The sequence below is a fragment of the Dromiciops gliroides genome, chromosome 4, assembly GCF_019393635.1.
Source record: "Dromiciops gliroides isolate mDroGli1 chromosome 4, mDroGli1.pri, whole genome shotgun sequence".
In the NCBI taxonomy this organism is placed as follows: domain Eukaryota; kingdom Metazoa; phylum Chordata; class Mammalia; order Microbiotheria; family Microbiotheriidae; genus Dromiciops; species Dromiciops gliroides.
In genome coordinates this window covers 294,096,521-294,118,923 of record NC_057864.1, presented here as the reverse complement: position 1 = coordinate 294,118,923, position 22,403 = coordinate 294,096,521, and the positions used below count along the sequence as shown (strand labels likewise).

The following is a 22,403-nucleotide window of genomic DNA, read 5'->3' as shown; positions in this document are numbered from 1 at the left end:
TTTCCTCCTGAGTGACTGACTAGGGATATTCCCAAGTTGTTAGGGAATTAAGACTCCAAAAGGCAAAGAAGGAGAAGGGGGGAAGTGTTCCTAAAGACCTTGCCCACTGCAGTTTTATCAGGGACTACCTCTATTCTAGATAGCTTGTTTATTGTCAGGCTATGAGGCTCATATTGCCTATCAAGCAAAATTCAAGGAAGTTGGGTGATAATTGATATCCACAGTACCATTTATTTATTTATTTTGAGGTATCATCCACTTACCAAGTTCTGCCACTCACTACCCATGAGATCTACTTGGCAAGTCACCTAATATTTCAGGGCTTCAGCTTCCTCCTTTATAATGAGAGGATTGAGAGACAGTGTAGTTTTGTGGGTAGCCAGCCTCAGAGTCAGGAGGACTGTGGGTTCAATTTTATTGACTTCATAACTGTAGACAAGTCTTTTAAGCTTTCAGTGCTCTAGGCACTTCTGGGTTCAAATGTGGCCTTAGACACTGTGTCACCCTGGGTGAGTCACTTAACATTTGTTTGCCTCAGTTTTCTTATCTGTAAAGTGGGATTAATAATAGCATCTACCTGGGTGGGGGGGAGGAAGAAGAGGGGAAGGAGGGAAGAGAAGTTTGGGGGAGGGAGTTGTAAAAAGCAAAACACTTTTGAGGAAGGTGAAGATGTTCTGCATAACACCACATGTATGACATATATTGAATTGCTTGATTTCACGCCATCACATAGGGAGAGTTGAGGGAGGGAGGAAGAAAAATTTAGAAAACAGAATTAGCCTTTGAGCTTTAACCTCATCAGAGTGGGCTCAAGGAGGAAATATCTCTCACACACACACACCCAATAGGGCAGAGTAATCTATTTAACCCTACAGGAAAGTAGGAGGGGAAGACAATAAGGAGGGAAGGGTGAATGAAGGTGAAGGGAGGGTAGAGCAGGGGAGGGGGCAGTCAGTAGCAAAAGACTTTTGAAGAGGATTAGGGCAAAATAAGATAGACAATAGAATAAATATCATTGGAAGGAAATGGGATGGAGGAAAATAGTTATGATGATTGACTACAATGTCAAAACGGATGGTACCTACTCTGCTGGGCTATTGTGAAGAAAATTCTCTGTCAAGTTCAAGGTACTATATAAAAATTATGATGAACAGGTTGCTATCAGAAAAACCTGGAAAGACCCACATGAACTGGAGCAGAGAGAAATGTACTGTATACAAAATAACAGCATTAGTGTAAGATGATCTGCTGGGAAGCATGTGGTTATTTTCAGCAAGGCGATGATCCGATATAACTCTGAAGAACCTAGGAAAATTGCAGTCTATCTACAGAGAAAGAACTGATGGTATCCGAAAACAGACTGAAATACATTTCTTTTGGACGATTCCTTAATATGAAGTTTTGTTTTTATCTTTTTTCTCTCACAACCTAGATAATGTAGAATTGTTTTCCATGACCACTCATGTATAATTTATGTTGAATTGTTTGAGTTGTTGGGGTGGGGGTGTGAGGGGAGGGAAGAAGAGAAGTTGGAACACAAAGTTTGAAAAAAAAATTGATGTCAAAATTTGCTTTTACATGTAATTTGGAAAATAAAAGTCTAAAACCAAAAACCAACAACAACAAAACAAAACAAACAATAGCATCTACCCCCCAAAGTTGTTATGAGGGTCAGATTAGAAAATAATTATAAAGTGATAAGCACAGTGCCTGGCACATAGTTGGTATTATATAAATGTTGGCTCTTTCTGCTGCCACTGCCTTTTGGGGTTTAAAGATGCTACTCGATCATTATTTTGTAAAGATTGGAATGACGCCACCTGCTGGAGACTTACTGTAGGAAAGCTCCACCATGAGGAGAAGGTCTCTGAGGGCAAGACCATGTGTCTTTGGCGGCAGGAAGTGACGTTTGCTTGTGAGAGGAAGAAGGGGGAGGCTGGCACTCTGACTTGCTCTCTTTCATGTGGACTCTGGCAGAGAGCGGAGCTAGGAGTGTTCTCTCCCTTTAATAGATAGATAAATTTAGGCCTTTCTCTTTCTTTTTACCAAATTCTTATTCTCCCTAATAAATGCTTAAAAGTCTAACTCTTGCTAAAGCTTATAATTTATTGGTGACCACTCATTAGATTTTAGATAGTATAGCTAGAATTTTAGCCCCTTACAATTTCCTCTTTGTTTCTCTGCTCCAACATAACTCTCTTTTTTTTCTTTTTCTTTCTTTCTTTTTTTTTTTTTTGTGAGGCAGTTGGGGTTAAGTGACTTGCCCAGGGTCACATAGCTAGTAAGTGTCAAGGGTCTGAGGCCAGATTTGAACTCAGGTCCTCCTGAATCCAGGGCCAGTGCTTTATCCACTGCACCAACTAGCTGCCCCATAACTCTCACAATATTAGTTAAAAATGCCTAAAAATGGTGTATTAAAACACTATGTTAATTCTAATTACTATTATTTTAGTGCCTAAAACACACTGAATTTCCTATAAGTTCCTTAAATATCCATCAAGCAGTGTAAAAAGATCAATCTAGTGACTGATAGTAAGGGGACTTGGAGATCATCTACTCTAATCTCATCTTACAGAGGAGACTGAGATCCAGAGAGTTTAATAGAAGTAAGTGGAATTAAAATCTAATGCTTCCTAGTAGACTATGAGTTCCTTGAGAGGGAGGGAAACTTGTCTTCTCCTTCTCCTTCTCCTTCTTCTTCTTCCAGGGCAATGAGGGTTAAGTGACTTGCCCAGGGTCAGTAAGTGTCAAGTGTCTGAGGTCAGATTTGAACTCAGGTCCTCCTGAATCCAGGGCTGCTGCTCTATCCACTGTGCCACCTAGCCGCCCCTCTCAATGGTATTTTAATCACTAAATCTGATGGTTTTTTTTTTTTTTTCAGTTCTCATCTTTATTGAACACTTTGTAACTTTGAAACTTTTGGGCTTTGTTTTGTTTTGTTTTGTGGGGCAATGAGGGTTAAATGACTTGCCCAGGATCACACAGGTAGTAAGTGTCAAGTGTCTGAGACTGGATTTGAACTGAGGTCCTCCTGAATCCAGGGCCAGTGCTTTATCCTCTGCGCCACCTAGCTGCCCCCGAGCAAAGCTTCTTAAACTGTGAGTTGAGACCCCACATGGGGTCAAAAAACTGGGTGTCATGAAATATTTGTCAACAATAAAAGGTTATGTATACCTATTTTATATACCTATATACCTGTGGTCGTGTACAAATTTCTCTGGCAAAAAGGGGTTGCCAGTGGAAAAAGTTTAAGAAGCCCTGGTTTAGAGAATTGCTGTATAAGGAAACTCTCTCCACTAATACATTTTTGCAGTTTAAGAGTTGCCTCTAGGTATAAGACAAAATGGAGATAACAAGACTAATTATTGCATCTTAAGGGTGCTGAGGAAACTGGTGTTAGTTCATGCTTATTATACATCCTTCCAGAGTACACTGCTTCAGTGCAAAGTAATAATTACTATTACTTGAGGATATGAGAATGATACATTTGGTTAAGTTGCTGATAAATCTGAATTTTCAGCTCATGTGTTCTATTTTATGGCAGAACTGTGTTCAATCTGAAATAATCACTACATTTATAGTAGCAATGAAGAAAAGGATATTAGATAGAAGAAACAATAATGTACAAATATATAAAGATTCCATTGGGTCACAGATTTTGAGCTGGAAAGTGATTTCAGAGTCAGTATAGTATTAATAATGGCATTAATTAATATCTCTGTGTTAATAAACCAGGATGTGAATGAATCCAGGCATTTTGGCTTTATATCTTTAGTACTTTGCTCTAAACCATGTTTCCTAACATTAAGTTCTTTAATTTCTTTTTTTTTTTTGCGGGACAATGGGGGTTAAGTGACTTGTCCGGGGTCACACAGCTATTAAGCGTCAAGTATCTGAGGCTGAATTTGAACTCAGGTACTCCTGAATCCAGGGCCGGTGCTTTATCCACTGCGCCACCTAGTCACCCCCAAGTTCTTTAATTCTATAAACAGGTGGTGCTTAGCTACCAGATAAAGCATCTTTTTTTTTTCAGGGCAATGAGGATTAACTGACTTGCCGAGGTTCATACAGCTAGTGAGTGTCAACTGTCTGAGGCTGGATTTGAACTCAGGTCTTCCTGAATCCAGAGCCGGTGCTTTATCCACTGCACCACCTAACTGACCCCCAGACTAAGCTAAAGGCACTTTGCTACCTGTTAGGTGCAGTGTTGGGGACTTTGGGGGAGGAGAGAAATTAGGGAAGCATAAATGGGTAGTTGGAAGGCATTTAAAACCTAATGGGGGGCAGCTAGGTGGCGCAGTGGATAGAGCACCGGCCCTGGAGTCAGGAGGACCTGAATTCAAATCCAGCCTCAGACACTTGACTCTTACTAGCTGTGTGACCCTGGGCAAGTCACTTAACCCTCATTGCCCAGAAGCAAAAAAAAAAGACCTAATGGTTGGTTCATATGCTCAGCAGATACTATTGCCACGAAGAATTTCAAAGTAGACTACTTAACAGTTGGTAAATAAAGTGCGATTACGTTTAAACTAATACAGTTTTGCTCCAAAATAAAAGTCCCTGCCTTAAAAATACTTTCATGACCACCAAATACTTAGTGAATTGACTGTTTTTGTTGAGGATTGGAGGGAGAACTGTGATTTTTATCTCTGTGCAGAGACTCTCTTTGAATGCGGAGTGGCTATTCTTCTGTGATTTATAGTCTTAGAGCTTTGTCTCTGAGAGATTGTTACTTTTCCATAGTCACACAAGAGGACTTGAGCCCAGGTTGTCCTGATTCCAAGGCTGGTTCTCCAAGTGTCTGAGGCTCAGATTTGAACTCAGGTCCTCCTGAATCCAGGGCCAGTGCTTTATCCACTGCGCCACTTAGCTGCCCCCAGACAATATTCTTTAAGACGCATGGTGGCCTGCAACCCAGGGAGGCTGAGCTTTGTAGATTTCTTGAGTTCTGAGCTGCTATGAGGTAGGTGACCACACTAAGTTCTACATTAGTAAGATAAGTCCTGGTGTAGAGATGGGGCACTAAGTTGCCTAAGGAAGAATGTATCATCCGGGTCAGAAGTAGGATAGATCAGAGCTCTCTGATCAACCATAGTGGAATTGAGTGAGATGGAGTTGCCCACAGGTGATATAGAGAGAGACAGTATTAAAAACAAAGAAGTGTAGTTAGATTGAAATAATCAGTGAATTTAACCAACCATCCAGCCAATTCAGCAGAAAAACCTTGTCAAAATGATTGTAGAGATATCTTTAAATCCTTCCATTAAAAAAAGCAAAGTAATCTTGACCCTTAAATGATAGTGAAAGAGGCAACTAGATTTCAACAGTCACCTGAATCGGTTGTGATATTCCTGATTTATTTGTTCTTGAGAAAAAGACAATTCCATTGTCATACATGAATTTTAGAAATGCTCATTGAAGTGCACACAATTATATTAAATAAATTAAGTTACTCTTAAGAGAACACAAGCATGTTATTTAAGGCGAAAATACCAACTTTTGTGAGATAAATTAATGTGAATAACCCTTTCTTGTTCCTGTTAAATGAAAGGAAGGCCTAAGGGTAAACTCATTAGTTTAGCTGCCCTCTGCCCAGTTCTCACCATAAGTCACAGTTCTTCCTCACTAACTAACCAGAGAATTGGGCTCTGTAAGCCCAAGTTTCTCCTTTCCATTCACTTTCTCCTATCTGTAGATTTAGAACTCTCTGACCTCTGTGGGAATCAAAAGGGAAATGAGGAAGGCACCTTAAAACACAAGCAAAAACAAAGCCTCAAAAGCTTGATAAAGTTGGTTTGAACACTATTTGAAAACTGCCAATTGGTCCAGATGGACCAGATCTCCTGTGAGAGATCTGAAATGTTTGAAAACCTTGGTCAACTACACAAAAGTAGTGTTTGTGATCAGATATTATCATGTCCAGATGGACACATAAAAGAAAGTAGGAAAATTCAAATTTAGAAAAAGTCAAATGGTTACTCAGTGCTTGGCTAATTGTGCTTCAAGAGACCCTGTGGAATTTTCCAACTGGAATTTGTCCCAGTATAAATCTGGGACCATCACCCATTTCCCATAGGATCCATGGACAGCAATACATTATATACAATCCTACAGAATGCATATACTTTCACATAATAAATCTGTCATGTAATATCCAATAATTCTCGTGTAAAAAGAAAGATGGAGGCAGCGGTGATCACATATTCAAAGTAAACAGTTCAAGTTCTTCACAATACAGTTTACAGAGCTTAGCCATGATTAAGACTGCTGGGACAAGTGATTTTTTTTATTTTTTCTTAAATGAATTTTAAATTCTAACCAGGTCTGGCCCTAGGGTTAAATTCATAGGCATGTACAGATTATAGGCTAGATGTGCCGGCACACCTGGCTTCAACACTATGCACACCTATGGTCAAATTGTGCCAAACCCGAGGCCTAGGTAGATGTCCCCATACATTCAGAATTCTTGCTGCCAGTGGGGGTTTGATCCAGGACAGATTGTCCAGAAATCAGTGCTACCTGAAAGTTGTGTCTCCTATTTCCCCCCTCCTATCCATTAATATTTGCTAATTGTTTATTTGTTAATAACTCCATTAATATTGAGAGCCCATATGTGAGGCTGAAGGTAGGGCAGAGATCTGGCTTGGTTAGCCTAGTAGTTAAGCTGAATGGGGGTGGGGTTTAGAAGTGAAATAAGGACAGGAGGTCTATGAGCAGGTCTTGAAACTGAAAAAACTAAGTGAGAGAAAGAGGTGAAGGGGCTAGGTAAGAAAGCCTAATTTGCTATTATCTGTGAAACACACATATTGGTTACAGGGCATCTAAGAATTTTATGGAAAAAAAAAATCTTAGACACAGTCTGAGGACAATCCATTTATGTTCCCTCTGGCCACTGGCCTACCCTCTTCCACTAGTGCTCTGAGCCCTTGGCTGCCATATACAGTGACTGTCAAAGGGAAACGTTGATTGATGGAATTAACTGCAGTCTGGAGAGGCCAAAGCAGAACCTATTTCTGAGTGCATATGTGGCTGGAAGTAGACTTAGTCCAGCTTCCATATTGGGATGCTCTTAGCAATACCTCTTTTCCTTGCCCTTTGAATTTAGTTGGGATAGATGGTCTGGGATTCCTCCTGTTACTCTGGGTGCCTTATTACACTGGTTTCCCACAGGTAATGAATGCTTTCTTTCTGTTACTGAGAAAAGGGCTCTTTTGCTCTGATAAAATGGCTTTCTCATCTTTACTTTCCCTTTAGACTCTTTGCTGGGTTTCTGTTGCATTATGTATTTTGATTCTTAGACCCTTCTAGTCCTGGATGATTTTATTTTGGGGGGGGCAGGGCAATGAAGGTTAAGTGACTTGCTCAGGGTCACACAGCTAGTGTCAAGTGTCTGAGGCTGGATTTGAATGCAGGTCCTCCTGAATCCAAGGCCAGTGCTTTATCCACTGTGCCACCTAGCTGCCCCCCCCCCCCCCGGGCAGATTTTGGACTGAATTTTCACAGCAGAGGATCCAAGCTCCCAGGTTCATGGTGGCATTCTTGTACATTACACAAACTTTTCCTTAGTGTATAAAACATTGAGGCAGCTTGCATTTAGACATTTATATGGAGAATGTACATTGCCCCCCCCCTCCCCATTAGAGCAAATTATTCTCTGGGCATTGAAGAAAGGCAACTAGGAATATTCAACAATGAAGAGGCTTCCAAATGATCTCACTTTTTTTTTTCTATGAAAAGGGAATGATTTGAGCCCAAAGTAGTCATGCATACTTATAATCCTCGCAGTTGGGTAGATTGAAGCTGGTGGATTACTGCAATGCATTAAGCTGATCTGGTATCCCAATCATGTCAGGGGCCCACCATATTGGTGCCTGACAGTGGGGCAAACTAACCAGGCCATGCTGGAAAAATGGAGTAGGTTAAATCGTGTGTCCATATGAATTGAGATGGAGCCCTTTAATGGCCACTGCACTTCTATTTTGGTGAGAGGAGACCTAGTCCCCCTCTACAAAAGATATGGAGGGGGGAATGATCTGCATGTCGAACCCATCAAATATTGGAAAAATGTAAGAATTCTCAAGTAACACCGCTCTTTTATCCTTTTGATTTGCTTTTGCTATATATTTTTCATTGGTTTGTTTTGTTTTGCTAACTCCTCCTTTTGGATCCCCCCCCCCCCCATCAAGCCACTATTTTCACCTTTCCTGGTTGTTTCTTTTCATTTTATTCACCTCTTGTTTTACTTCAGGCCCCACTAAATTCTCTATCTCCTGTGTGTGTGTGTGTGTGTGTGTATGTGTGTGTGTGATACCACTGTCAGTTTTGTGGGAAAGAAACAGGCCCTTTGGGAGAGGAGGAACAATAGGTACTATCTCCCATTTCCTTATAGACCCTGATGTTAAAACACATTAGTCTCAGAAGAATTTAAAAACAGCATTGGCATGACTTGGCAGGAGGCTGTGTCCCCATGATTGAAATAGCTGGACTGTGTAGCAGTCAGATCAGTTAACTTTGGCCGTCTTCCTGGCCAGTCTGGGTTATCCCATGGTTGAGTGGGTTGATTGTGCAGAAAGAAGCCAGTTGTTGCTACAGCCCAAATCCTGGAATCAATCAATTGGGTTGGCCACAGTTGATTCAATTATCAAGGAAGAGCTTTCTTTCACTAAACCTGATATCCCCAATCACTGGGTCAGTTTGCTTTGCTAACTGGTCCTGAACCTTTTTATTTGCACATTTCATAGAAAAAGACTATTCTTAGGGCAAAGAACCTGAAGTGGGGTATAAACTCATTTATCGCAATACTAAGTCACCCCAGAATTACAGAAATCAACATTCTAAACTACATTAAGGGATAAATGATGGCCTAGAAATGACCTGACATGTCTTGCAATGGTAGCCATTTCTAATATTCCTGCATATGCTTTTCTTGGTATCTTGCCAGTAGCTGGAAACAGTCTTTTGGGTTATAAACATACACAATGGCCCAGTTTTGAAAATAACATTTTTGTATTTAACCATGAAGCAAAAGTGCCTTAAATTTGAAGATGTTTACTTCCATACTTTCAAAATACAATATTAATTTTTGTAAATGCTCAAATTTTTGTTTTGTCTAGCCCATAGCATTAGCTGTGTAAGATTTTTTTTCCCCTCAGGATTTTAACCTCTGTTACCTTATTATTAAATGAATGGGTTAATGTAGGTATACCTTGGAATTTCAGCCATCTCTGAAACATGCATTTTCATGCAATTAGAAGATAATGGGCTCTTAAACTGCCTTTCTTATTCTTCCTGATTCTCATTATTTTATCTTTTAAAAAGGGCTTTCAAAATAGTTCATGCAATGATATGTATGGCTAAAGGAAGTGCTAAGCCTAGAAAGAAAATCAAGAAATTATTTAAGTTTGACGTGAGGCAAGCTGAGTACATCTGGACTTTCCCCTGCCTTACAAATGCTTTGAGATGATCTTGACATTCCAGTCCTGAGAGAGTCAGAAGGGAAAGATGTTTCCTTGGCAGGCTGAGAAATGCTATCCAAAGTCTCAGTTTCTGTCTCTTCTAGGCCCACTTCTTCATCAGTTATAAATAAAGTGGACTCTCTCCATTTGGGATAAAACTCTTGGCTTCCTCTGGAGCCCCCAGAGTCACTCCCGGAAAGCTGCACATTAAGTTCTTCCGTCGATCTGATTAGGTTTTGTACAGATAATGATTTGCCCAAATCCTTCTGCACTGTAGGGCGAACAGACAGCAAGGTCTCTCCTCCCATGTCAAAGCTTTTTCTCAGGGACCGATCCTTGATTGGATTTGACTGTATAGTTGGAACACTTTCCTTTGAGGCAACAAGGCAGGCAGTGACATCAGAAATACTCTCCTGCACGGTAGCAGGGCTAATCTGTATGGGCTCAGGTTTGGGGATATGTTTGAGGGCTGGGAGAGGGGGGATCTGTAAGGTAGTTGGGGCCACCGGCTTGGTCACCTGGTGTATTTGGTTTGTAATGTTGTTGGTGACCACCATTGCTGGTCCATCGCTTTGACTCATTGGCACCGGTGTTGCTTGGCTATGCATAGTTGGGCTGAGAGCGTAGAAAGTCTGAGTGCTGAACTCATTTGGTGTAAGTATAAACTGCAGGCCTCGAGAGATGTTGGCACTGGCTGACCTGGATAAGCAGCCACTATTTTGTGCGGAACTGGGCAGATCTTTGCTGTCCACAGGACTTTGATAATCGGATGTTTGTTCACATTCAAAAGGTGGAATTTGAAATGAAGCCAAAGTCAGGGCTGACGCAGAGCCTTTCCTTAGGACCTGTTGATATATGTCTAGTAGGCAATCCAGTTTTGATTCTATAGACTGTACCTAGAAAGTGGAAAAATGGTACATGTGAGTATACATGTCATTATGGGATTGTAGATTTAGGATGAGAAAGGTCCTTGTGGCAAATCCCTTATAGTTTTTTGTTTTTTGGGTTTTTTTGTGGGGCAATGAGGGTTAAGTGACTTGCCCAGGGTCAGCTAGTAAGTGTCAAATGTCTGAGGCTGAATTTGAACTCAGCTCCTCCTGAATCCAGGGCCAGCACTTTATCCACTGCACCACCTGGCTGCCCCTGCCCCCTTAATTTATAGTTGAAGAAACTAAAAACAAAAAACAAAAAACAAAAGATGGAACAGGAATGTCAATTGTATGATCTGACACAGGAATTTATTTTTTTTTTAATGATTTTTTATAATTTTACTATAATTTACTGTAATTTCTCCTACCTGTACATATATACAGGCTGGGCCAAAAGTTCTAGATTCTGGGGATAAAAGCAAAAACCATCATGATGTTTTAATAGCTATTTGAAAATGATTTTTTCTTTATTTATTCACCATTTATGAGATTTGAGTTTTCACATGTAATATAAATTCATTTCCTATGTTTACTGTATATGATGCTATGGTATTGTAAATTAAAGCCAAAAGAATACAAGTAGTTATTAAATACTGAAACCCCTTCGTGATTTTTGGCTCACCCTGTACTTTAAATATAATTACAAGCAAATATTTTAATTTTACTTTTTACAAAAAAATTCAATTTTATTTTTAGTTTTAAATTTTCTTCTTTCCCTCTCTCATTCATTGAGAAGGGAAGAAAAATAAAGCCCATCATAAGTATGTAATCACACAAAACAAATTTCTGCATTAGCCATGCATGTCAAAAGAAAAAAAGAGGGGCAGCTAGGTGGCGCAGTGGATAGAGCACCGGCCCTGGATTCAGGAGTACCTGAGTTCAAATCCAGCCTCAGACACTTAACACTTACTAGCTGTGTGACCCTGGGCAAGTCACTTAACCCCAATTGCCTCACTAAAAAAGAAAAGAAAATATGTTTCAATCTGTACCCTATATCCATTAGAAATTTTATCTGGAGGTTGATGACATAGTCAGTGAGTCCTTTGGAATTGTAGTTGGGTTTTTTTGTTTATCAGAGTTTATCAGAGTTCCTAAGTCTTTCAAAGTTGATTATCTCTACAATATTGTTATTACTGTGTAAATTGTTCTCCTGGTTCTGCTCACTTCACTTTACATCAATTCATACAAGTCTTCAATAAAAATTTCATCCTTCTATCTCTAATATGTGTAAATGCACTGTGCCAACTGACACAACGTGGTCTTTCAAGGCATTCTTAAATTCTTACCCTTCTAGGGTTTGCACAGTGTCATACAGGTAGTAATCCTAGAAGAGCCAGGATTTTAACCCAGTTCCTTTGATTCTCATTTGAGGACTCATCCCATCGAATCACATGGCCTTCCAATTTAATTCAATTAGCGTTTATTAAACACCTACTGTGCTGTCAGGTACTGTTCTAGATTGTGGGGATAAAAGCAAAAAACAAATCAGAACAGTCTCTGCCCTCAAAGAGCTTATATTCTATGGGAGAATTTTCCTATAGAGTGTAGGAATTGCTATATAGAAGTTCGAAATTTACATCAGATACTTCCTGGTTGTGTGATCATGGGCAGGTCACTTAGTTTCTCTGAGGTAGTATTCTTCCTGAAAATACAATTGATAATGCCTACAATACCGACAAGGTGGTTGTATGGCTCATATGGGATTACATATGCAAAATACTTTGAAAACTCAAAAGAACTTTAGAGATGTCAATTATTATTACTATTTGTATTAATTTTGGCATTTTTTTTACTCTCCCTGGCATCTAGTATGTTCTTAATCAATGTTTATTGAATTAAAAGGAACTTAATTTAGGAGAATTCTCCAACAGAATTGCTCCCTGAGAGCAGAGACTCATCCCAGAATCACCCAAGAGTTATATGACAAATGGAGATAAAATTTAAAATGCTGACATTTCTAGAATTCAAAATTAAACGCAGCTGGGTGGTACAGTGGATAGAGTACTGGCTTGGAGTCAGGAGGACCTGAGTTCAAATCCAGCCTCAGACACTTGACACTTACTAGCTGTGTGACCCTGGGCAAGTCACTTAACCCGGATTGCCTCACCAAAAAAAAAAAAAAAAAAAAATATATATATATATATATATATGTATGCATAATGAGAAGTAAAGGACAATTACATGGTATAGTGAAAAGGATGCTGGATTTAAAATCTGGAAGCCTTTTTTCAGATATTGATCTTCCATTTAATAGCTGAATGTCATTTAGCAAGTCAATTCACATATTTTAGTTTACTTATCAGTAAAATATGGATAATACTTTCAATATTTACCTTACAGGGTGGCTGTAGGAAATACATTGAAAAAACCCCTTAAATCCCTATTCTAATGTGAGTTATTAATTGTTATTATTCAGGCAATTCTACTTAATTTTTTGGGGGGGGCAGGGCAATGAGGGTTAAGTGATTTGCCCAGGGTCACACAGCTAGTAAGTGTCAAGTGTCTGAGGCTGGATTTGAACTCAAGTCCTCCTGAATTCAGGGCCGGTGCTTTATCCACTGCGCCACCTAGCTGCCCTTCTATTTAGTCTGAGAATTTTTCTACTAGCTGTGCATTTATAATTAAAATATGATTTCCTTTATTAAAAAAAAGTATAATAATAAATTCAACCAAGCTAGTAGAAACTGGAACAGAAGAAAGCAGGTCTTTTTCTTTCAAAAATAAAAACTTGCAGTTAATTGTTTCCAGCTCAAATTATTGTAATCATTGCAGTGAACTTTTATATTTTTTATTTGTATATATCCTAGAAAAATATTATGCATAGATCTAATATATATTCCCATTTTATTCCTGCTGGGTTTTATCTTTCTTACTGGATATGGATTACCTGAAGTATACCTGACCTCCTATGATCAAGCCAGATAGATAACACAAAGGGAAGGCCACACAGCTGCCAGGTCTAGCTGAAACAATACCTGTTTCTCAACCTTGACCACACGGCCTAGCATGCTGAGGTCATCCGTGGTTTCCAGCTCTGCGGTGTTTTTCTCTCGGCTCTTCTTATCTGATGTGATTTGCCCTTTTCCAAGAATTTGATCAACGCTGTTGAGAACAAAATCAAAATGAGTATGGCTTCTAATGAAAGAGACCTTGAAACAGTCTGGTGGGGGAAATAATTTGAAAAGAAAAGGAAAATACAGTCATTTAAACATATGTTGAAAATGATTTTTTAAAAAGTTTGACCTTGTTCTTGTTGGTACTTACTCCAAGAGATGTATGATTTTACTCACTTATATAAAGACACCCTTTTTCTTCTCTTTTTTCTCCTTTCTTCCTTTCCTCCTCTGCTTCCTTCCTTCCTTCTTTCCTCTCCCTTTCTTTCTCTCTCTCTCTCTTTCTCCCCTTCCTTCTTTCCTTCCTTCCTTCCTTTCTCTCTCTCTTTCTCTCTTCCTTCCTTTCTCTCTCTTTCTCTCTTTCTCTCTTTCTCTCTTTCTCTCTTTCTCTCTTTCTCTCTTTCTCTCTTTCTCTCTTTCTCTCTTTCTCTCTTTCTCTCTTTCTCTCTTTCTCTCTTTCTTTCTTTCTTTCTTTCTTTCTTTCTTTCTTTCTTTCTTTCTTTCTTTCTTTCTTTCTTTCTTTCTTTCTTTCTTTCTTTCTTTCTTTCTTTCTTTCTTTCTTTCTTTCTTTCTTTCTTTCTTTCTTTCACCAGACCATAACCTTTTCCTGCTAAAGACACTCTTCCTTGACTTGTTGTGGCCAAACCATACTCCCTCCTCACAAAAAAAACCTAAACAAAACAAAACAAAAAACTCATTACCTGGTGGCCAGCATTTAGTGACAGAGCTTTCCAAATTTGGCTAGATTGATTCTCAGATAACAAATGCAGAGTCCCAGAGTCCCAGATTCTAAGAGCTGGAGAAATTTCTAAGGTCATTAGCCCATTTATAAGCAAGCATCCCACCAACAGTTGGTCAGCCAACTTCTGCTTGAAGATCTTCAAAACAGGATAACCCACTAGCTGATGAGGCTCATTCCACTTTTGGACAGTTATAATCGTTATGCAATCTTTCCTGCCATCGACCCTAATTTTGTCTCTTTTTTCAACTTTTATCCATTGCTCCTAGTCCTTCTCTTTGGGACCAAGTAGAATAAATCTGAACCTTCTTCTATATGACAACACTTGAAATAATTGCAGAATGCCCCTATGTTTCCCACTCTCTGACCTGTGTCTTCTCTTTGATTGGTACTCCTATAGTATGTGTTTAAATTTTCTCACCATCCTGTTCATCCTCTTCTGAATGAACTTCAGATTGACTATACCTCTTCTGAAAAGTGGGGCCCAGAATTGAACACAATAATTTGTGTTCTTACCAGGACAGAATTCAGAACCAGCTTAAGTTGGTGCAGTGGTTATAGTGCTGGACTGAGAGCAAGACTTGGATTCAAATTATACCTTGGACACTTATTTGCTTTGAGATGTCTGATGAGTCACTTAATCTCTCTTGGTCTTAGTTTTCTCATTTGTACAATGGGACAGTTGGACTTCTCAGGTCCTTTCCAGCTCTAAATTATGATTCTAAATTTGTCTCTTTTAACTCAGCCTAGGTGGTACAGTGGATACAGTCCTGGACCTGGAGTCAGGAACACTTATCTTTGTGAGTTCAAATTTGGCCTCAAATACTAGCTGTGTCTGAGAAAGTCATTTAACCTTCTTTGCCTCAGTTTCTTCATCTGTAAAATAAGCTGGAGAAGGAAATGGCAAACCACTTCAGTATCTTTGCCAGGAAAACCCCAAATGGGGTAATGGAGTTGGACACAATCAAAAAACAACTATATGTACACACACACACACATGTATATATACACACACATGTATACACACACGCATATACACATATGTGTATATATATACACACATATACATATATGTATATATTCATGAAAGGTGGCATGGTTCAGTGGATAGACAACTAGCCTAAGTCAAGAGACCTGTGTTCAAGCCTTGCCACTTATACTTCCTAGCTATATAATCAGGAGCAAGTCATTTAACCTTTTAGTGCCTCTGGCAATGAAGACTTTAAATCACTGATTACTTGGGCAGCTAGGTGGCCAGTGGATAAAATACCAACCCTGAAGTCAGGAGGACCTGATTTCAAATCTTACTCTGTGACCCTGAGCAAGGAAGTCACTTGAACCTGAGTGCCTCTTCCCCAAAATTGTTGATTACTTGCATAGAATTTTCATACCAGGAGTTTTCTATGATAATGAAATCATAGGAATGACAACAACAAAAATAATTTGTGGGGATGTGGTGGAAAGCTGCCATAAAGTAAACTGTATTTTTTTGTGTTAAAGATGTTAATCTTTGCTCCATCTATCCTACAGAATGATTTTTTTTTTTGGTGAGGCATTTGGGGTTAAGTGACTTGCCCAGGGTCACATAGCTAGTAAGTGTTAAGTGTCTGAGGCTGGATTTGAACTCAGGTCCTCCTGACTTCAGGGCTGATGCTCTATCCACTGCACCACCTAGCTGCACCATACAGGATGATTTTTGATGAAAAGTACTTTGGAAGCCTTAAAAAACTACAAAAAGATGCGTGATCACCATTGCCATCATCATTGTTTTTGTGTTTTATGGGTTGCCAGTAGAGGGAAGACTGTCCTCACTAATGAGGTCACAGATCCCTCTAACTGTTATTTTCAGAAATGCCCTTAAAAAAAGGTTATCAAAATTTTGGTAATAATTGTTTTCTAATTTAGAAAAGGCAAGTTACGTGTGTTTTTGTATGAGCTAGTGACAGAAAGAAATGATTCAGTGCCATCAAGGCTTTCTCCTCCTTTTTACAGTAGAAACAATTTCAATATAAATTTCTTTAACATACATTTAAATATAATATAAATTTGATATAAATTTCAATAGAATGACAGGGGGCTATACAGCAAATCCTTTTATCTATTTTATCTATTAATTATTCTATATTATCTATATATCTATTTATTTTCAGCAAGTCCTTTTTTTATTTTTGTTTTTTTTTAATGGGGCAATAAGGGTTAAGTGATTTGCTCAGGGTCACACAGCTAGTAAGTGTCAAATGTCTGAGGTCAGATTTGAACTCAGGTCATCCTGAATCCAGGGCTGGTACTTTATCCACTGCTCCACCCAGCTGCCCCAGCAAGTTCTTTTTTTTTTTTTTGGTGGGGCAATGGGGGTTAAGTGACTTGCTCAGGGTCACACAGCTAGTAAGTGTCAAATGTCTGAGGACAGATTTGAACTCAGGTCATCCTGAATCCAGGGCTGGTGCTTTATCCACTGCTCCACCCAGCTGCCCCAGCAAGTTCTTTTTTTTTTTTTTTTTGGTGGGGCAATGGGGGTTAAGTGACTTGCCCAGGGTCACACAGCAAGTAAATGTCAAGTGTCTGAGGTCAGATTTGAACTCAGGTACTCCTGAATCCAGGGCCAGTGCTTTATTCACTGCGCCACCTAGCTGCCCCCCAGCAAGTTCTTTTTAAAGAAAGGCTTGAAATGATTTATTTATCCAGGGGCAAAGAAAAGTGAAGAATTAAAATAGTGACTGGGCCATAATCTCCTTAAGGGCAGATAGTATCCTTTTTTTTTATCAGGCAATTGGGGTTAAGTGACTTACATAGGGTCACACAGCTAGTATGTGTCAAGTGTCTGAGGCTGGATTTGAACTCAGGTCCTCCTGGCTCCAGGGCCAGTGCTCTATCCACCGCACCACCCAGCTGCCCCTTTTTCTTTTCTTTTTTTTTTTTGGGGGGGGGGGGAGATAATGTCTTTTTGCATGGAGGCATAGAGTGCTGGCTTTGGAGTTTTGAAGGCTGAGATTAAATCTTACTTCCAATACTTCCTGGTTGTGTGATCATGGGTTAGCCTCTCTGAGCCTCATTTTCCTCATATGTAAAATACAGCTGATAATACCTGTAGTACCTACCTCACAAGGTGTGTGTGTGTTGTTGTTTTTGTTTTTTTTTGTGTGTGAGGCAATTGGGGTTAAGTGACTTGCCCAGGGTCACACAGCTCCTAAGTGTCAAGGGCCAGTGCTTTATCCACTGGGCCACCTAGCTGTCCCATCCAGGATGATGAGTCTTTCTGACTCCAGGCTCTGCACTCTATCTACTGTGCCACTTGGCTGCCCTTCTTCTCTTACACAGTAAGAGATAAATATTCAAATTATTGAATGAATACAGAGAATTAATCAATAACTACTTATTTTTATTTATTTTTTTTGCAGGGCAATGAGGGTTAAGTGACTTGCCCAGGGTCACAACAGCTAGTGTCAAGTGTCTGAGGCTGGATTTGAACTCAGGTCCTCCTGAATCCAGGGCCAGTGCTCTATCCACTATGGCACCCAGCTGCCCCCTTGGGGCATTCAGGAGGATTCAGGATTCTTGGATTCAGGAGGACCTGAGTTCAAAGCCGGCCTCAGAGACTTAACACTTACTAGCTGTGTGACCCTGGGCAAGTCACTTAACCCCAATTGCCTTACCCCCCCCCAAAAGTATGTTATTCTGGAAAATAATCAAATACTTTTATTTTTTAAAAAAATCACCAAAAAAAAAAAGTATGTTATGGGGCAGCTAGGTGGCACAGTGGATAGAGCACTGGCCCTGGATTCAGGAGGACCTGAGTTCAAATTTGGCCTTAGACACAACACTTACTAGCTGTGTGACCCAGGGCAAGTCACTTAACCCCAATTGCCTCACCAAAAAAAATGAAAAAAAAGTATGTTATGTGTCTAGTATCATGCTTCTTTTATGTATCTGTATATGTAGGAAGTTATGCAAGAAATACACAGTGTCCTAAAAGTTTTAGTCCAGCTTTCTGTTATTAAAAGATTAAAACTATACCAATACTTTTGGGAAACCCTGTATATGACTTGGTTCTTGTTTGTAGGAGCTTTTTGACCAGAAAAGTCTATCAGTCTAAAATCTTGGCCTTGTTTCAACTTAGGCTCTGAATGAACTGATCAGATGTTTTGTTTGAAAGTAAACAGGGTCAAAACATTTTCATAGATAAATGTATTTCAGCCAATTAGTGAAACATTTATTTACTTCTCTTCAGTGCCCAACATTTCTGGAAATATAAAAAAAAATTTGAGAAGGCTTTAACTTCAATTTAGTTATATTGTATGTTCCTTGAGGGCAGGAACTATCTTTCTTTTTTGTGTTTTTATCCCCAGAGCTTAGTGACATATGCAGCACATAGTAGGAATGTTAAAAAATGTTTATTGATTATTGACTATTAGGGGAAACAACACCAACAAACATAAAATAATGAGCAAACCACAAAAGATGTTGCAATGAAGGGATGAATTCTATGGTACAGAGAAGTTTTATAGCAGTTCTGAGAAGGGAAAGCTCAACATTGTATGTTGTAGGAGGGTATGAAATTTGTTTGGCCTTTATTTCGTTGTTTTTCAGTTTTGTTGCACTCTTCATGCATGACCCCATTTTGGGTTTTCTTGGCAAAGATATTAGAATGGTTTGCCATTTCCTCTTCCAGCTCATTTGACAGATGAGGAAACTGAGGCAAACAGGGTTAAGTGGCTTGTCCAGAGTCACATAACTAAGTGTCTGAGGTCAAATTCAAACTCAGGTCTTTCTGACCCCAGGGCCAATACTCTATCCACTGCAGGATACTTAAGTTTTATAAATTTGAGTGGAGAGGGAAGACCAGTTTAGACAAGAAAGAAAACAACAAGTAAAGGCATTTTGTAAAAAAAAAAAAATTTTAAACAAAGAGGTCATTGTAGATTGCATAAGGGTGATCTCATTTAATAAGATTATAGTTGTCTCTTCCACACTCTGACTTTCCCCATTTTGGCTTTATCACAAGTTGGCATAAGAAATTAAATGGGAATTTTTGGGGAGTTTTAAAGAAACTGCAGATGACACAAGAAGCCCAGCAGATGACACAGAGCCTGTGACCAAATTCTTTTTTTTTTTTTTTGGCGGGGCAATGGGGGTTAAGTGACTTGCCCAGGGTCACACAACTAGTAAGTGTCAAGTGTCTGAGGCTGGCTTTGAATTTAGGTCCCCCTGAATTCAGGGTCAGTGCTTTATCCACTGCGCCACCTAGCTGCCCCGTGACCAAATTATTTTTTCCTTTCCTTTTTTTTTGTTTTTTTTGGTGAGGCAATTAGGGTTAAGTGACTTGCCCAGGGTCTCACAGCTAGTGTCTGAGGTCAGATTTGAACTCAGGTCCTTCTGAATCCAGGGCCAGTGCTCTATCCACTGCGCCACCTAGCTGCCCCCCCAAATTCTTAATCCAAATTTTACAATGAGCTACTATAAATACCCCATAAAAGAAAAAAAGATCAGATTTCTTTTCTGGTATAAAGGGGGGAAGGTTTAAAAAATTTTATGTGGATTTTCCAGATTTTGGGGGTGCTGTGCTCCTAATATCCCCTACCTCCTTCCCCTCCCCGCCCCAAGTGGAGGGGATAACTGTAATTTGATATTACTTTCCTTTTGAGATGTGATGGAGCTCTAGGTGAATGGAAGCCTTATTGCATGCTTCCAAACAGGGACTATTTTTCATTCTGTCTTTGTATTCCCAGACCCTAGTATGGTGCCTGGCACATGGTAGGTATTTGATGAGTGCTTGCTAAATGGATTATATGACTATATCACCTCAAGAAGCTTGTTACTTCAAATCAATGCATTTTTTTTTTTCCAAAAGGACTTAGAAATCATTTCATTGTGGTGTTGACATGACTCAGACTTCTTAAAGGTTAGCTATGTTATCAGAGTAAAAGTTCTGGCAGGATTTAGTAAGGCTTTTAATAGGATGGGTGGTGTGGCTGATGCTTTGACCTGAGAAAGAAATCCCAGGTTAAAACATATGTACATTTCAACTATGAAAAGAACCTATTACTTACCGTGTTTGGAGACTTTTGATTCTACAAAGCATATCCAGATGTCCAGCAGAGTACTGTTCAATAACATCTTTCACATCATAGGGACGTAATGTCTCTTTAAACTTCCTTTTTGCGACATGAAACTTCATAATTCTGCAAAAGAAATGCATTCCCTATGACTCCGAATCCTTTTGGTTAAGAAAGTCACTGAAGTTGGTGGGAAGGCGGACATCACTGCAATATTTCAGTGATCTCATTAGTGTGGAGATTCCTTTTAACTATGGAGATTAAAGGATTCCCATCCACGACCTTCCATAAATTTGCCACAAGAGGTCCCCAAAGTGCTGGGGGAGGGTGTCTTCCTCAAATTGTCTAATTATTAAAGAAAATGCAACAAATTGTTTATTTTAACATTTTAAAACAATATTATTTCTAAAACTTTTTTTTACTATTTTTTGTTTTTCATCACCACTTCTGATGTAATCCTACAATGCTTTCCTAGGGAGCAATCCCATGTAACAAAGAAAAAAAATACAAAAAACCACAGTTCAACATAAGTAACCAACATTGCAGAAATAGTTTGACATTATATGTAGTCTTCTATACTGCAGTGAGAAAGGTTCAGCATGACAGTTAGCGGGAACATGCCACATGGTCTCTGGAGACACAAGAGAACTCATAAACCCTACAAGACCTAAATTATCCCGAAAGAGAGAATTAAGAGATTTTCCTGTCTTCCCAGAGTTTTTATCTTCTTTTGATAGAAGCAGGTCATTATACATTGATTAAAGCTAATTGGTTAGCATCATTCAATTCCATTGCCTGACTTTATTCAAAGGTGGTCTACATCAAAATGAACTCTACAGATGACATCAGGGAAAAGTATGCAAAAGACCCTCGCTAAAGTTGCTCAAGGCAACATCCATTATCTAGGTGTGATTTGATGGGATCAACAGTCCTGAGCCAGACAAAAGAATCCATTTGCATTTCCCTTGTTCCTAGGGTTTGTTCCAGATCCAGGAGAATTGAACTTTCTGGAGTGGGGGAGAAAGGACTGAGAAACTGATCTCTGGGTCCCCCAAGAAATCCATTAATAATTATTTTTTCACAATTCGTTATTTCTTATGGCACTGTAATATTCCATTACATCCATGGGCCATAACTTGTTTATCTATTCACCAATGGGTTTACATTTTTCCAGTTCTTTGCTACCACAAAAAGTGCTGCAATAAACACTTTAGTATACCACGGGGCCTTTCTTTTTATTATTGACTTCCTTTGGGTATATGCCTAGCAGTAGAATCTCTGGGAAAAGTGAATATTCAAATACACAAACAAGAATAACACTTCAAATATTATTAGCTCCATTTCATAAATAAGAAAGCTGAGACTCAGAAAAATTAAATAACTGGACCAAAGTGGAAGCTGCTTTAAGTGGCAGAATTCAGCTCTTCTGACTTCCAAATTCAATCCAATATACCATGGAACCTAAGATTAATTTAGACTAATTGGATTAAATATCTAAGGCCTTTTGATTCTATAGGGAAAAAACCTGGGTAATAGGATTTAGAAATCTCTAGGTGTACTTTTAAAATTAAAGCCAAAATGCAATCTTGCTTCCCAATCTTGCTTCCCCCACCCCCACCCCAAGTGATTAGGAAAGTTCAGAGGTCCAGACCCAATTCCTAGAGATAGTATCTGTTTAGAAATTGTTCCTGTGGTTGAGGTGTTCTTTTTTAAATCTAGCTTCCAATTTCAGAGATGCAAGTGTATATTGTTAGTTATATATTCTTTATTAGTATCTTTTTTTTTGGCCAGGCAATGAAGGTTAAGTGACTTGCCCAGGGTCACACAGCTAGTTAGTGTCAAGGGTCTGAGTTTGGATTTGAACTCAGGTCCTCCTGAATCCAGGGCCAGTGCTTTATTCACTGTGCCACCTAGCTGCCCCTAACCCTTCTGTTTTATTACAATACATTCTTTATCAGATGAATCATTTGCTCCTCTGTCTTTTATATCAAGAGAAATTGTGTGGGGCAGCTAGGTGGCGCAGTAAATAAAGCACTGGCCCTGGATTCAGGAGCACCTGAGTTCAAATCCAGCCTCAGACACTTGGCACTTACTAGCTGTGTGACCCTTAGCAA

At 39.2% G+C, this 22,403-nt stretch overlaps 1 protein-coding gene across 1 annotated transcript in view; it reads right to left on the bottom strand.

Moving 5' to 3' along the window:
• Positions 1-4,435: 4,435 nt before the first annotated feature.
• KCNQ5 (potassium voltage-gated channel subfamily Q member 5) overlaps positions 4,436-22,403 on the bottom strand; it is a 713,228-nt gene continuing 695,260 nt past the window's right edge. Inside the window, 3 exon segments of the mRNA XM_044003672.1 lie at positions 4,436-10,351; positions 13,360-13,486; positions 20,284-20,415. Coding sequence (XP_043859607.1) covers positions 9,392-10,351; positions 13,360-13,486; positions 20,284-20,415 — 1,219 coding nt within the window. The 3' untranslated portion in view covers positions 4,436-9,391.